Here is an 18,249-nt window from a genome sequence, read left to right as displayed (position 1 = left end):
TTTCTAGGTGCTTGATAAAATTTTACCAACAATAATGATATTATTTGGAGAGTGCATAATGACTCCTTTCAGTCCAGTTCTACAAACATATCTACAACAGAATAAAGATATAACTACATATAAGAAAACATTTAGAAACAAAAGAAGCTTTTATATATCATAGGGAGAGATGGTAAAAGCTTCTGGCTAAAGGATCTTCATCAAATTTAAACTTGCAAAAAAATCAAAACATCTTGCACCACATAGAAAAATCCTTATATAATAATGTGACTTAATCCAATAACTTTTTTCATTGACATTTTCTTAGCAATTTATGTGTTGATAAAATATTTATTTCATTAACCACATACCTTGTTTTTTTTACAGTGATGTTGCTGCTGAGTTTTTCTAGACGACATTCCCCAGTATCATGGTTAATAATCAAAATGCATTCTTTTAAGTAAGGTTTCTTTGAACCTTTGAAAACAGTTACTGGTGCAGTTGAACCCTGTTTAAACAGTTTATTATTATTAAAATTTTTCATGGAAATTCAGTTGAAAGAGACTGAGATCTTCACTTCTCTGGTACCTAAGCTGGTAAAGAATCCGCCTGCAATGCAGAAGACCTAGGTTTGATCCCTAGGTTGGGAAGATCCCCTGGAAAAGGGAACAGCCCCACTTCAGTATTCTGGCCTGGAGAATTCCATGGACTCTATAGTCCATGGGGTTGCAGAGTCAGACACGACTGAGCGACTTTCACTTGAGATCTGTGTTTCTCAATCTATTTTGTACTTCAAGTCACCTAAGTTAACTACCTAAATTTACTACTCTGGCAATAAGGACTATAGTAAAAAAACACAGATGAAGAGAGACTGAGATCTCAAAATTGCTGTCATTAGGAAAGAGACTAGAGGAAGTAGTTGCGTTAAGCCAGTAAAGATTTGTTTCATAAATCTTTATAGATTTGGTCTACAACAGGCAATTGGTATTCAATTCTAATACAGCTAATATACTTTACAATAAGGGGACAAAAGTTCTGAATTATATTTCCTACCCCTCCTCTTCTTCCTTCTTTAATTTGTCAAATCTTAAATCTTATTAAAGGGGTGCTCCCCTATGCAGATTAAGTAAAATGAATGTATCAAGAAACATGTTACATTAAACCAACTGATTAAAAGTGGGCCAAGCAGACATTATATGCTTCATGATGTAATATAAAAGAAAGTACAAGGCACCATCTACAAAGCATTCTTGCCTGAAAAAAAAAAACCTTACCAAGAATCTAACTCTCATCAAGCCTTTAAAAATAACTACCAGCTTATAGGAAACATGAGGAGAGAGAAACAAGTTACATAATACCAGACAGAAGTTATTTGAAATCCAGAATGTGGGTATATCCTCTAGGACAATTAATCTGGTTTCTCCAGCAAACTGATGTCATAATAGAGGTCAGGGAATTTTACAGAATAAAAGAGACATAAGAAACATAATATCAGAATGCAATATAGGAATATAAAATAGGTAAACAATAAGGACCTACTCTATAGCAAAGGGAAATATGCTCAATATTTTATAATAACTTATAATGGAAAATAATCTGAAAATATAGATAGATATGTATAATTGAATCACTTTGATATATACTTGAACTAACACAACCTTATAAATTAATGATACCTCAATAAAAAATAAATGAATACATAAATATGCTATATAAGGATTTTACATGGATTCCTAGGGAGAAAAGTTGAAAAAAGACATTTTTGAAAACATCATGAAAACATAAATATGGACCAGGTCTTATAATTAATTTTATGGTAAGTGATGGTTAGCATGGTCCTTAAGTGAAAGTAAAAATATCCTTATCAGTTAAGGATGTATACATAAGCATTTGTGCATATCTGGGATTGCTTTTAAAATATGACAGGAAAAAGAAGTGGTAGGAGACTATATTAAAAACAGCAAAATGGTGATAATTCTTGAAACTCACTAAGTACATAGGAGTTCATTATACTATTCTATTTTCCATAATAAAAGGTTAAAGAACCCTGGCTCACTCCTAATAACCCACATTTACCGACATGCTCCTCTTCTATCCTTTGTTCCCACTTTCCTCAACCCTGAAGGAATTTTATGTTTCTCATTCTCTTATTTTATCCCACATACATGTATCCCTAAACAATATATTGTTATAATTGCTTGGTTTTGAACTTTATAGAAGTACATTTAATTTTTACAGCACTAATTATAATAATTTTGTCAAACACGATAGTAATATTAGATCAAGTTAGAACAAGGTGATTTCTAAAACTCTGCAGCCCCACGGACTGTAGCCCACAAGGCTCCTCTGTCTATGGAATTTTCCAGGCAAGAATACTGGAGCATGTTGCCATTTTCTACTCCAGGGGATCTTCTCCACCCAGGGATTGAACTCCTGCATTGTAGGCAGATTCTTTACCACTAGCTGCATTGTAGGTGGATTCTTTACCACCAGAGCCACCTGGAAAGCCCCCATAAAAGACTAAAGTGAAGTGCTGCTCAGTCCTGTCAGACTCTTTGGGACCCCACGGACTGTAGCCCGCCAGGCCCCTCTGTCAATGGGATTCTTCAGGGAAGAATACTGGTGTGGGTAGCCATTCCCTTCTCCAGGGGACCTTTCTGACCTAGGAATCAAACCCAGGTCTCCTGCATGAAGGCAGACTCTTTACCATCTGAGCCACCAGAAAGGTTAAAAAGGCATATCATATTTTAAAAGTTAACAATTATTAGAGATTGTACACATGACCACAAGGAGGAGTATGAGATAAATTTTGTAATTGAGGCTGCCAAACAAAAGGGCTAGATTAGAGACATCTGAAAGGTTGGGAGAGAACATGATGAAGCCAAAAGAAAGAAAGAAATTTTTCTAAGACAAAATGATCTATAGGAAGTTAAGCATCCACAGCGTAGAAGAGGACACATCTGGAGTGGCCTATAAGAAAGAGTGAGATGGGGATCACTCAGGAGAAGCCCTGGTAAGGTACAGAGCCAGAAGCATGATCTTAACAAATATACTTGCTTGGCTGGTAAATATATTTTTTAGATGTCTTCACTGAAAATAAGTGAGTAAGATACCCCCAAATAGCAACCCAAGGGCTCCATGTTACATTTAAGAGATTCACGTAATATATCCTCCTTAAAAATACTTGTATTCTTACTTAGAAAACATTTTAAAATACAATACTTTATTGTTACTCTGAGTTTCTGAAGAAGGAAGACTGATTAGAATTTTTTTTTATAGCTCCAATTATTTACAGTAACAAGATCTGAACAGATACTCAATGAATGCTCATATGAATAATATGAACATTTTTTATTATAAATAAAAGTTAAACAGGTTGTTCACAATCCCTATGCCTGCCTTCTATACTCTGAACAATTTTTTAAAAAATATTTATTTATTTATTTGGCTGTGTTGGGCCTTAGTTGTGGCATGCAGGTTCAGTTACCCAGTAACATCTGGGATCCTAGATCCCCAACCAGGGATCAAACCCATGTCCCCTGCATTGCAAGGTAGATTCTCAACCATCAGATCACTAGGAAGACTACAAACAAGTTTTTTAATTAAACTTTTTTACTCACTAAACTGAGCACCACTCTTATTTTAAACTTCAATTTCTGAACTTACTTCAGGTCCCAAGAAAGGGGTATTAAACTACTAAGGTGCCAGGAAACTCCTAAGCATATGAACTCTCTTTGCTTCTGAATCACTGCTGAACACATCCTACCACCTCATGTTTCCTGCTATAACCCGACTTCAGAATGCAATTATCAGCTCACCTAGATTACTGCTATCCTCCTTCCTTCTTTCCTTCTAGTTTTGTTTTCCATCTGCTGACAGGCAAATCTGAGCACGTTGGATTGTGAATAACAGGAAAGGAAAGGAATCAGTAACAGAGTGGAAGAGCACAATAGTACTCCCAAAGTAACATGAGGGAAAACAAAGAAAAAAAGAAAAAAGATGAGCTGCTTCATAAAACTATTAACAAAAAGAGAAAACAAATTAAAAGTTGGCTTAAAGCTCAACATTCAGAAAACGAAGATCATGGCACCTGGTCCCATCACTTCATGGGAAATAGATGGGGAAACAGTGGAAACAGTGGCTGACTTCATTTTTTGGGGCTCCAAAATCACTGCAGATGGTGATTGCAGCCATGAAATTAAAAGACATTTACTCCTTGGAAGGAAAGTTATGACCAACCTAGATAGCATATTGAAAAGCAGAGACATTACTTTGCCAACAAAGGTCCATCTACTCAAGGCTATGGTTTTTCCAGTAGTCATGTATGGATGTGAGAGTTGGACTGTGAAGAAAGCTGAGAGCCGAAGAAATTGATGCTTTTGAACTGTGGTGTTGGAGAAGACTCTTGAGAGTCCCTTGGACTGCAAGGAGATCCAACCAGTCCATTCTGAAGGAGATCAGTCCTGGGATTTCTTTGGAAGGAATGATGCTAAAGCTGAAGCTCCAGTACTTTGGCCACCTCATGCAAAGAGTTGACTCACTGGAAAAGACTGATGCTGGGAGGGATTGGTGGCAGGAGGAGAGGGGATGACAGAGGATGAGATGGCTGGATGGCATCACAGACTCGATGGACGTGAGTTTGAGTGAACTCCGGGAGTTGGTGATGGACAGGGAGGCCTGGCATGCTGCGATTCATGGGGTTGTAAAGAGTCCGACATGACTAAGCGACTGAACTGAATTGAACTGAATATATATACATATCCATATGTCTGATGGCTACATGCCTTTGACTCTGTTGGTCAAAGTCCCTTCCAAGATGAATATAGTCTGATTCTTTGCTTTAAGTTTACATAGCTCACTTGGGAAAGCAGCCCACCACATTCTTGGGACTTTAGCTTATTTTAGGACTAGAGCCCTATTTTAATGTCCTATTACAATTATACTTTAAAATGAAGTATATCTTTTATCATTGTATAATAAACCTTAATCAAGTATATCAGCTTTGAACTAAATGTGGATAGAATTATCCTAATAAAAATAGAAAGTGCAAATTAGGTTTAAAACTGAAACACAGAATATTCCACTAATAAAAGGTATACTTAAAAATGTAAGTAAATAAAAGACACTAAGATTCCATGAACATGCAAATAAAAAGAAAGCAAAGGTGGCAAAATTAATATTAAAGAAGGTGATATTTAAGCTTAAAATCACAAAAACAAGGTAAAAAGGTTTATTATACAATGATAAAAGATATACTTCATTTAAAAGTATAATTGTAATAGGACATTAAAATAGGGCTCTAGTCCTAAAATAAGCTGAAGTCCCAAGAATGTGGTGGGCTGCTTTCCCAAGTAAGCTATGTAAACTTACAGCAAAGCAAAGAATCAGACTATATTCATCTTGGAAGGGACTTTGACCAACAGTCAAAGGCATGTAGCCATCAGACATATGGAACTCTCTCACATGTCCAGGGTTTGAGAGCTGGAGTTGTTGAGCAACCATTAGACATACATTCATTGCATAATATGACGTGTAGCTGGAAGTTTCCTGTGGGCTATTTCACTGAAGCCCACAAAAGTACCTCACAAGATAACACTAAACATATCCCAGACTTAGACAGCACCAGTGACAAATCATTAGCAGTCAAGTATCTCTTATCCTTTCAAAATTCAACATTTTGAAATTTTATAGCAGTCAAACATAGAGCTTTTTGTAAAAATGAGAGACTTGTAAATGCCCAGTGCTAACTCCCTTAACTGTTCATTTTTATTCATTTCTTCTATTTGATACTATCAAAGAAAACCTAGAGAAATGAAAATGAGAAAATTCACCCTATCAAAGAACTACCAGAATCTTAAGGTATTCTTAAAAGAATAATAAAAGTTCTATTTTATGGAATGCCTCCAAGCTTCTAGGCATTTTCACCAAGGTGATGAAAATAAGTTGATAAAGAAAATAGGAGAATCTAAATGCCTCAAACTAATAAAGCATTTCTACAAATACCCACAAAATTAAGAAAAGTGAAGAAATGTAAAGCTCCTACCTAAAGTTCTTTAATGAAGGAGGAAAGTAAAAGTGAAAGGGATTCGTGTCCAGCTCTTTGTGACCTCATAGATTATACAGTCCATGGAATTCTCCAGGCCAGAATACAGGAATGGGTAGCCTTTCCCTTCTCCAGGGGATCTTCCCAACCAAGGAATTGAACTGGGGTCTCCTGCATTGCAGGCAGATTCTTTACCAACTGAGCTATCAGGGAAGCCCAATGAAGGAGGAAAATGCCACAAAATTTGAGAATATATTTCGAGTCTTATTCACAATTGTTTACAGACTGTATGCCTTGGAGGAAAAAAAAAAACAAACCTGCTCTTAGCAAACAGTAATTCTAACAATTCTTTTCCATTCCAGCTATGTGAGAGTCACAGTACAGGATAAAATTCAAATTCTTTCGCATTACACAATAGGCCCTTCTTTATCTGATTCCTAAATATCTTTCCATCTCCCACTATGTACTTATAGGCACCCTTTCTTACCTATCCATAGTGGCCTATATGTAGTTCTTCAAATGTAACAGACTTTTTTGTTGCTTTGTTGTAGCCCATATCTTTCTTTTCTCTGCCTAAGAAGTCCTTCTCTCTTTATTTCCCCTGGGTAATTTCAACTCATCTTTCAAGACAGCATTCCCAATGTCTCCTTTCCCTCTCCAGGCTGAATGATCCCTTCTTTGTACTCCCATAATATTCTGTGTATACCTTTATGATGGTCCTTACATTATGAAACTTTAGTCAATTATCTCCTATCTTTCTCATTAAACAGTAATATTTTTTTAGGACACCTACCACATCTAGTCTACCTCTTTTTTTTTTTTTCTTTTTTTGCTGTGCTGTGGGAAAAACCACCTGATGTTTTTCAATAAATTTTCAACAAATTATGTGGGAAAATACACCTGATGTTTTTCAATAAATTTTAAATTTAGGTTTTTCTTTAATAAACCTCACGAAGCAAAAAAAGCCTTAGATTACTGGGTACTTAATTTCCTAACTATTTTAGAGACACCAGAATCTGAATACTTTTTAATAACAGAGTAAAGCAAAGCCTTACTTATCTACACTGTTTCACACTGAACTCTATTTTTCATTTCCTTCAGTTTCTAAGGGAGCATATGAGAAAAATAAAATGCCCCCATGAATTTAATTAACATTAGGGAAAACTTCAAAGGCACCAACTGATACAGTCTGACATAAAAGTGAGGTCTCAATATATAGTGTTGGCTGATAAAAAGAAAAAGATGGAAGGCTGGATAGAGGATAGAGAGCTTACTGGCTATATCTCTAACCATGACAAGCCATTTCATAATTGTATATAAGAGAATGTGGATGAACTAGCACAAAACCATTCCTATCACAAAAATTAAACAAGACAAAGGAAAAAAAATCTCAGAAAGTCTGGTGTTTTCTATGTTAAACTATAAATTTACAATCTTGGTTTTCTTTGAGAATAGATCAAGTGAGTATAAAAGAAACATTGAATGCTGAGAAATTTCTAACTCAAGGATTGAGAAAACTAGAGCATACAATATAAACAGTATTTGATAACATCTGAAGATTTTTGAAATGGGCAAAACTTTTGGTAAAGGCCCCCTGATCTAGTATCTCTCTTTACCAACCCATTCCCTAATTAAGTTATTGCTAAAATCACTCCTAAAGCACAAATCTAACCATGTTATTTCTCTGCTTAAAGACCTCTGAAAGTTAAGTGTTAGTCGCTCAGTCATGACTAACTCATGCTCAGACTCTTTGCCACCTATGCTCTGTCCATGGAATTTTCCAGGCAAGAATACTGGAGAGGGTTGCCATTCCCTTCTTCAGGGGATCTTCCTGATCCAGGAACTAAACCCTTGTCTCCCGTGACTTCTGATTTGCAGGCACAGTCTTTACCCACTGAGCCATCAGGAGAACTCTAAAACCTCTAATGGTTCTCTAATACCTATGGGATAAACTTCAAATTCTATATTACAACTAAAAGATTCTCTATAATCTGATTCCAATCTACCTTTCCAGTCTCATATCAATCATTTTTCATCATTCTGTAATTTACTACATGCATTCATTTAGTCACAAAATTCTAGTCCTTTCTCCACAGAAACCTTTCACATATTGTTCCTTTTGCCTAGAATATTTTTTCCTCTTGTAACTGGTGAGATTCCACTTGTCCTTTAAGTCTTGGCCCAAATAGCATCTGCTTTGTGAAGCCTTTCAAGATTCTACCAGGCAGAGCATTTACTTATGTTCACGTGCTTAAACAGAATTTTATCAGTGCTCTAATCTATAGCACTAGATGTTCATGTGCCTGTCTGCTATAACAGATTAGGACTAGGTGGCAGAGGATATGTTATTATTGCTAGTTTGTAGTACAAAATCTGGTTCATAATAGTGATTTAATAAATATGTTTAGATCTCTAATTGTTTCACATCATTTAATAAGATAGTTCTTGAAAATTACAAAGTAAACTTTAACGTTTCAAGCATTTTAAGATTGTTTTATTTAAGACAGTTTAAGATTTTTTGCTTTGCTGTACTTATTAATTACTTTAATTGATCATCACTATATTAACTGTGCAATTATTTTCATTTAAATTTAGTAAAAATTCTATTAAAAATCTCTTCAGTTTAAATATTAATATATATACTCACTTCTATATTTGGTAAAGTAATTGTCACCTGTTCACCTTTGCCGACTTCAAGTTCTCCTTCACAAGAAGTGTCAATAGAGGCAGGTTTGAAGTCATCTAAAAATAGATACAGATACAGGTTTTTATAAGATGGAATACCTAAATATGTGGATATCAAAAAATGAGCATGTTTCAGAGTGATAAATCATTTTCCAGCAGCCAGTAATTAAAATGGATTAGAAGTGTCTTGATATTAAAAATAAATAGAATACAATCCAGTTTTTCTGTATATATAACTCTGAGAAAAAAAAGAAATAACTACACTCTAAAACAGTATGCCTCAACATCATGATCCCTTAGAATCTGTTTATATCAAGATGATCCAAACTAAGATGTTCCACTGCTAAAAATGAAATAATGTCAGTGTCTTCACAATTTGCTAAAACCAACTATCAGTAGAACATTTTCAACTTTCAGGTTTTTGTTGTTGTTCAGTCGCCCAGTCATGTCTGACTCTTTGCAACGCCATGGACTGCAACACGCCAGGTCTCCCTGCCCCTCACCATATCCCAAAGTTTGCCCAAGTTCATGTCCATTGCAATGGTGACGCTTACCAGCCACGTCATCCTCTGAAGCCCTCTTCTCCTTCCCCTCAGTTTTTCCCAGTATCAGAGACTTCTCCAATGAGTCGGCTGTTCATATCAGATGACCAAAATACTGGAGTTTCAGCTTCAGCATCAGTTCTTCCAATGAGTATTCAGGTCTGATTTCCCTCAAGATTGACTGCTTTGATATCCTTGCAATCCAAGGGGCTCTCAGGAGTCTTCTCTAGAACCATAGTTCGAAGGCATCAATTCTTTGGCCTTCTTTATGGTCCAAATCTCACAACTGTACATGACCACCAGGAAGATCATAGCCTTGACTATACGGACTTTTGTTGGCAGAGTACTGTCTCTGCTTTTCAACATACTGTCTAGGTTTGTCATAGCCTTACAGCCAAGAAGAAACTGTCCTCTGATTTAATGGATGCAGTCACCATCCACAGTGATTTTAGAGCCCAAGAAGAGGAAATCTGTTGCGATACGTCCACCTTTTCCACTTCTATTTGCCATGAAGTAATGGGGCCAGATGCCATGATCTTACTTTTTTTAATATTTAATTTTAAGCCAGCTCTTTCACTCTCCTCCTTCACCCTCATCAAGAGGCTCTTTAGTTCCTCTTTGCTTTCTGCTATTAGAGTGGTATCATCCACATATCTGGGTTATTGATGTTTCTCCTACCTATCTTGGTTCCAGCTTGTAACTCATCCAGCCTGGCATTTTTCATGATGTGTTCAGTGTATAGGTTAAACAAACAGATTGACAGCAGACAGCCCTGTTGTACTCCCTTCTCAATCTTGAACCAATCAGTTGCTCCATACAGGGTTCTAACTGTTGCTTCCTGACCCGCACACAGGTTTCTCAGGAGACAGGTCAGATGGTCTGGTATTTCCATCTCTTCAAGAGCTTTCCACAGTTTGTTATGTTCAGGTTTTTGTTTCCCCCTAAATTCTTCTTAAACCACCTTGGTCTCCTACTACCGCTTGTCTGCTGTCCTGTGGAAAAGTGAGAGAGTTAGTCGCTCAGTCATGTCCGACTCTTTGTGATCCATGGACTGTAGCCCACCAGGCTCCTCTGTCCATGGAATTCTCCAGGCAAGAATACTGGAGTGGGTAGCCATCTCCTTCTCCAGGGAATCTTCCCAACCCAGGGAACGAACCCTGGTCTCCAGCATTGCAGGTAGATTCTTTAACTTCTGAGCAACAGGGAACCAAGGAATTCTGCTATGCTAGCAGAATACGAAATGAATGAAAACGCAGCAAACACATATTCATGGGGAAACTTTAAAGAAAGCTTATTTATTTTAACAGCTTGAGTTTCTCATGGATATATACACCACTAAAAGATGTGTAAATTTAACCAAATCTGCCACTTCATAAGAAATTAAAATAAGCTTTCATTTTGGATTAAAGTATGTCATTAAAATATATCACCTAGATGGAACTTAGGGTGCTGAGATATAAGTATTTCACATACTAAACAAGCTTAGAAACCTCAAAGAACACAAAGAGAAACTCCAACTAGATTAAAGACCTAAACATTAAGACCAAAAACTATAAAACTCTTAAGAGGAAAATACAGGCAGAGAACACTTTGACATAAATCGCAGCAGATCCTCTATGACCCACCTTCTAGAGTATTGGAAATAAAAACTAGAATAAACATGTATGACCTAATTAAACTGAAAAGCTTTTGCACAGCAAAGGAAATGATACAAAAGGTGAAATCCTCAGAATGAGAGAAAATAATAGCAAATGAAACAACTGACAAAGTATTAATATTCAAAATATACAAGCACCTCATGTAGCTCAAGAACAGAAAAACAAACCACCCAATCAAAAAGTTGAAACAGACATTTTTCCAAAGAAGACATACAGATGGCTAATACACACAATGAAAACATGCTTAATATTGCTTATCAGTAGAGAAGTTCACATCAAAACTACAATGAGGTTATCACTTCACACCAGTCAGAATGGCCATCATCCAAAAATCTAAAAATAATAAATACTGGATAGAGTGTGGAGAAAAGGGAACCCTCCTGCCCTATTTGTGGGAATGTAAATTGATGTAGCCACTATGAAGAACACTATGGAGATTCCTTAAAAAACTAGGAATAGAACTACCACACGACCCAGCAATCCCACTCCTGCACATATACTCTGAGAAAACCGTAATTGAAAAAGACATATGTACCCCAATATTCATTGCAGAGAATTTATTGCACCCCACTCCAGTACTCTTGCCTGGAAAATCCCATGGACGAAGGAGCCTGGTGGGCTACAGTCCATGCGGTCGCTAAGAGTTGGAAACGACTGAGCGACTTCACTTTCACTTTTCACTTTCATGCATTGGAGAAGGAAATGGCAACCCACTCCAGTGTTCTTGCCTGGAGAATCCCAGAGACGGGCGAGCCTGGTGGGCTGCCATCTGTGGGGCTGCACAGAGCCGGAGATGACTGAAGCAACTTAGCAGCAGCAGCACTATTTACAATAGCTAGGACATGGAAGGAACCTAAATGTCCATGGACAGATGAATGGACTGTGATATATTTATATACACACAAGGGAATTTACTTAGCCATAAAAAGGAATGTATTTGAGTCAGTTCCAATGAGGTAGATGAACCTAGAGCCTGTTATACAGAGTGAAATAAGTCAAAAAGAGAAAAACAAATATTGTATACTAACACATATACATGGAATCTAGAAGAATGATGCTGATGAACCTATTTGCACTGTGGCATTAGAGACACAGACATAGAGAACAGACTTGTGGACACAGTGGGGGAAGGAGAGGGTTGGAAAAATTGGGAGAGGAGCATGGAAACATATATATTACCATATGTAAAACAGATAGCCAGGGGAATTTGCTGTATGACACAGAGAACTCAAACCTGGTGCTTTGTGACAACCTGGAGGGTTGAGATGGGATGGGAGGTGGGAGAGAGGTTCAAGAGGGAGGAGACATATGTTTACCTATGGCTGGTTCTTGTTGATATATGGCAGAAATTAACACATCATTGTAAAGCAATTATCCTCCAATTAAAAATCAGTAAGTTTATAAAACTAAGATATGGAAATCTCTTAAAACCAATTCACATCAGTATACATTAATGTTTGATAATAATTCTGACATAGAATTCCTTCACTGTTGTCAAGTCATCTGATTTTTTCAAAAGAGAAGCTGGTGTTAGGTAAGAAGTTGGGCATGAGCAATGAGGGGTGGCCTATCCAAAAAGGATGCAAGCTGATCTCTAAAACAAAAATTTGGAACAATGGACTAAAGGATTTAAAACAACAGACAAGTTATAGCTCAGTTCCATTCAAGCAGACAGATTTTCTGTTAGACAGACACTCCCAAGACATGGGCGCAGGCTGACCCCAAAGCAGCTGTCTTCCTCATCCCTGTTGGCTTCCCTCTTTTCATACTTCCTGTCTCCTCCTTTTGGTTGTGCCCAGTGCAAAATAGGGCTTGTACCCACCACCAGTCAAGGAAAGGAAATACAAACGCGCATACACTCAAGGCCAACTGGCAATTGCAAGTTATATAACAACAGACTCTGTTGTGTATGTCTTCTCATAATTTCATCTGTTATGATCAGATATATGTATGTGTAGAATATTTATGAACACTTAAAGGGCTCCTAGCTGCCTAAGGTTACTTGAAGAAGTGCCTGTGGTTAGCCTGTATCCACTATGTGCCAAGGGTACATGTGCAGGAGTTGGAATAGTCTCTGTGGTTATTTTTGTAGCGTATCTGTGAGCTCTCCTGGGTGTGCCTGGAATGGGGTTTAGTCCCTTGTTCCAAATTTTTGTTGTGATGAGATAAAAACCAAGGAAGAGAAATAAACCAACATGACACTCGTAATCCATATTTTTGTATAAAGGATCTTGATTTTTAGGATTTACAACTAATTTATGTTAAAACAACATCTGTGGGGGTCAAACAAAACATCTGTAAAGTCAAAATCTGCCAGTAGGCTATAAATCTATAATCTCTATTTTGGTGTTTAAAAACTGATTCTTTTTCTTTACAATATATCATTACTTTCGATCTTCACAACATTTTGATTTTAATATTCTCACCCAAATTTTACTGATGGTGAACTCCTCTAAGTAATGAAGCCAGTAAAAGATAACTCAGAAACTCAAGCCACTATTATTCTTGTTCAGTCGTTAAGTTGTGTTCGACTTTTTGTGACCCCATGGACTGTAGCACGCCAGGCCCCTTTGTCCCCTGCTATCTCCTAGAACTTGCTCAGATTCATAACCACTGAGTTGGTGATGCTATGTAATTATCTATCCTCTGTCTCCCCCTTCTCCTTTTGCATTCCATCTTTCTCAGCATCAGGTGGCTGTTTGAATCAAGTTTAAGTATTGGACTTTTACCTTCAGCATCAGTTTTCCAGTGAATATTCAGGGTTTATTTCTTTCAGGATTGACTGGTTTGATCTTCTTGGCAATCCAAGAGAGTCTCAAGAGTCTTCTCCGGCACCACAATTCAAAAGCATCCATTTTTCAGCACTCAGCCTTCCTTATTATCCAACACTCACATCTGTACATGACTACCGAAAAAATCATTGCTTTGACAATATGGACTTTGGGGGCAAAGTTATATCTCTTCTTTTTAATACTCTATCTAGGTTTGGCAGTTTTCCTTCCACAGAGCAAATGTCTTTTAATTTCATGGCTGCAGTCACCATCTGTAGTGATTTGAGAGGCCAAGAAAATAAAATCTGTCAGTTTTCACTTTTTCCTCTTCTATTTGCCATGAAGTGATAGAACCAGTTGCCATGATCTTAATTTTTTTTAAATGTTGAGTCTCAAGCCAGCTTTTACATTCTCCTCTTTTACCCTCATCAACAGACTCTTCAGTTTCTCTTCAGTTTCTGCCATTAGTCTGGCATTTATTCATAAGCTTTTAAGGGCTATGAATCTGGCTGAGTCTGGCATTTTGCATGATGTACTCTGCATATAAGTTAAATAAGCAGGGTGACAATATACAGCCTTGATGTACTCCTTTCTCAATTTAGAACCAATTAGTTGTTCCATGTCTGGTTCTAACTGTTGCTTGTTGACCTGCATACAGGTTTCTCAAGAGAGAGAGAAGGTGGTTTGGTATTCTGATCTCTTCAAGAATTTTCCAGTTTGCTGTGATCCACACAGTCAAAGGCTTTAGCATAATCAAAGAAGCAGAAGTAGATGTTTATCTGAAATTCTCTTGTTTTCTCTATGATCCAACAAATGTTAGCTCTTCTTCCTTTTCTAAATCTAGCTTGTGTATCTGGAAGTTCTCAGTTCACATACTGCTGAAGACTAGATTGATGGATTTTGAGCATATTCTTACTAGTATGTGAAATAAGTGCAGTTGTATGGTAGTTTGAACATTCTTTGGCATTGCCCTTCTTTGGGATTGGAATGAAAACTGACCTTTTCCAGTCCTGTGGCCACTGCTGAGTTTTCCAAATTTCCTGGCATATTGAGTGCAGCACTTTAACAACATCATCATTTAGGATTTGAAATAGCTCAGCTGGAATTCCATCACCTCCACCAGCTTTGTTTGTAGCAATGCTTCCTAAGTCCACTTGACTTCACACTCCAGGATGTCTAGCTCTAGGTGAGTGACCACACCATTCTATATTATACTCTACCCTTCTATATTATATGGCTTGTTTGCCTTAGATCCACAGCTCTGAACTTTTGTATATATGCGTGTCTGGGGGTTAGAGATAGGAGATGAGCAATAGTCATTAGTCCCTTTGGGAATCTGATGAAAATTATAGACCAGCTATAGATCCTGTTTGCATAAAAATGCATTTATGAAAAAATATATCAAATACTATACAATTTCAAGGGATTCACAAGCCCTTAAAAGACTATGAATAAATGCCTATAATATCTGAGATACATATAACATACAGAAATGTACTCAACACACCTGTAGCTTTGCTTAATGATAAGCTGGAATTTATAACCAATAAGTCTATCAACACTATTCTGAACTACTCTGAATCTACATTTCTAATGATTACTGTTGGAATTAATAAATTCCACTTTTTACTTGTTTATATTAAGAAGTGTTATCTTTTTATTTACCTCACACAATAAATTTCTTTTAAAGTATGCAACTTTTGTGTTTCATGGGGTTAAACAGAGCTCTAAAATTACAGAATTTATTGAATAATCTCATGTCATACTTTGCATATGTTTTCTAATGTTCAAGTTGCTATGATTCCAGACTAAAAAGTTTATTTCTTTCAGTTTTTCTTGGTTTGGAAACCCCACTACTAATTTTATCATTTGTTTATTTTCTCTGGATTTCCTTTGCCTGTATTATTTTCTTCAAGTTTACAACACAATTACTTATACCACATTAAGAGTAGAAAAACATTTCCTGTTTTGTTTTCAATACTTTTCTGTTACTTTTTGACCGTTTTGGCTGTAGCATCACACAATGTCAGTATCTTCACAAAGGAGCCCACAATTAGTATCATAAATTTATTTCCTAAGATTTGAACTAAATCAACTAACTCCAAAACACATACCCTTTCCATTATACTACACTAATCAGAAGAACATTACTGTAAATATGATTTTAATCATATGTTCATTAGTGTCCTCTCGAATATTTGCTCACACCAAAGCTTACCACTTTTTTAGGAATGGCTCCACTCGGTGCCTCACAGTCTTCCTGCAGTCACTGTCCATGAGCTCATCATTTTATGACAGCAAAAAATGGTGTCATGTACAAACTTAGGAATTTCAATCTTTATTCACTTATCTGGATATAAATTGCAAAACCAGTGCTAGCCCAAATTCAGCACTTGTTCTAGTGAGTCCTATTACTCAAACTCTTCTACCCAGTGAGGCATCTGCAGTTAAGCATTTGGTTTATCATTTATAGAGCACCCCACATCTTCCCTACCACATGCTGACTATCTTTGGTAGGTTTTACTGCCAAGCCCTGATAAATGCTTTCTGAAAGTCTAAATAAATTACATATACTGGCACTCCTCATACACATTTGAATATAACCTTCAAGAATAACAGTGACTACTATTTATACTCTACCATGTACCAAACACTGTGCTAGGTTGTTTATACTGTCTTATTTAATTCTGAAATTCTGAAATGTAAATGCTATTATTATCATTCTACATTTGAAAAACTGAGACTGAAAACTCAGAGAATGTTCCCAAAGTTATATTACATATATAGGCAGTGAAGGTCAGAATTCACATCTAGGTTTTTCCAAAACCTAAGTGCATTGAACAGGCATAATTACCCAATTACCTAAAAACAGATACTTTGCCAACAAAGGTCTGTTTAATCAAGGCTATGGTTTTTCCAGTGGTCATGTATGGATGTGAAAGTTGGACTGTGAAGAAAGCTGAGTGCTGAAGCATTGATGCTTTTGAACTGTGGTGTTGGAGAAGACTCTTGAGAGTCCCTTGGACTGCAAGGAGATCCAACCAGTCCATCCTAAAGGAGATCAGTCCTGGGTGTTCATTGGAAGGCCCGATGCTGAAGCTGAAACTCCAATACTTTGGCCACCTCATGCGAAGAGTTGACTCACTGGAAAAGACCCTCATGCTGGGAGGGACTGGGGGCAGGAGGAGAAGGGGACGACAGAGGATGAGATGGCTGGATGGCATCACCGACTTAATGGACATGAGTTTGGGTAAACTCCAGGAGTTGGTGATGGACAGGGAGGCCTGGTGTGCTGCGATTCATGGGGTCACAAAGAGTTGGACACGACTGAGCAACTGAACTGACTGACTTTCTTCCAAGTCACAATGATTTGAGTGTTTGTTATAAATTAGGCCAACCCAGAAGGAGATTAAGAGGTACAAATCTCCAGTTACATAATAAACAAGTATTGAGCATAAGGAACATGGTCAATAATATTATTATAACTTTGTATGGGGACAGATGGTTACTAGATTTATGGTGGTGATCATTTCATAATGTATGCAAATATAAAGTCATTATATAGGACACCTGAAACTAACATATGTCAATTTTGTTTCAATAAAAACTTTTAAAATAAATAAATGGTTTTTATTTAGTTAAAAATGCTAATATATATTCTTAAAAATTATAATACTTTTAATATGTATTTCACAACCTTAACTGTTAAAATCCCTAGAAGATTATAAAGATATTTACATTTAGGGGATAAATGAAAGCTTTGAGCATTATGTAAAACTGATACTGAAAATATTTTTCAGTATTTTTCACATATCTATCAATTTAAGAATATTTCATAATTTTAATAAAAAATGAGAGAATGCTGAATTTATTGCTCCATTCTATAGATAAGATGAGCTCAGCAATTTAAAGTGAATTTTCTAAATTACATAGTTAATAGAAAAGTTGAAATTAATGTATTATGTGTGTATTTCTGTTCTACTTCATTACTGAGCCTAAACATGAATATATTTTTTAAAAATAGAAACAGTTCTCCATCAATCTCCTTCAGAAAAAACATATCTTTATGCACAGTAGTGATAATTAAAAATAATAAACATTTTTGATTTCTAGAAAGAAAATGCATAATTTTTTAAAAATAAGTCTCATCACTTACTCTGTGTCCTTAATGGGGTATGAATCACATGGGAAGTAAACCAGTCCGCAAGGTTAATGACCGGTTTTATTTTAATACATCTAGAAAGGTTCTGTCTGCTTCAACAAGAAAAAAACTAAGGGCTGAACACCTTTGTAATGTCTTCCACAGGATTAAAAGTACATTCAAACACCTGGGTTTATTGTGGTTACTACCGTTGCTGTTTTGTTTATATTCATTCTTGTAATGGATCATCCAATACTCTGATTCTAAAGACACAATTCCAGCGTTTTGAGAACTTTTATAAACAAAAGACTTTAAGGCATCTGCAAAGCGCTTTTCACTTAAATTTGGGTTTTACGCCCTTAAAAAGATATAGCCAAGTGTCAGGAAAATTGAGTCTTCAGCAAATGTGTATAATCTTAAAACACAATTT

General features: G+C 36.4%; 1 protein-coding gene across 1 annotated transcript in view; it reads right to left on the bottom strand.

Moving 5' to 3' along the window:
• EAF2 (ELL associated factor 2) overlaps window positions 1–18,249 on the bottom strand; it is a 33,063-nt gene that overhangs the window by 12,833 nt on the left and 1,981 nt on the right. The window contains exons 2-3 of the mRNA XM_052648667.1: window positions 8,670–8,764; window positions 351–487 (exon numbers count right to left, since the gene is read on the bottom strand). Coding sequence (XP_052504627.1) covers window positions 351–487; window positions 8,670–8,764 — 232 coding nt within the window. The remainder of the gene's footprint in view (window positions 1–350; window positions 488–8,669; window positions 8,765–18,249) is intronic.

Source organism: Budorcas taxicolor, chromosome 1 (assembly GCF_023091745.1).
Source record: "Budorcas taxicolor isolate Tak-1 chromosome 1, Takin1.1, whole genome shotgun sequence".
NCBI classification, from domain to species: Eukaryota; Metazoa; Chordata; class Mammalia; order Artiodactyla; family Bovidae; genus Budorcas; species Budorcas taxicolor.
The sequence above is the reverse complement of the archived record's forward strand: the minus strand, read 5'-3'. Positions and strand labels throughout refer to the sequence as shown.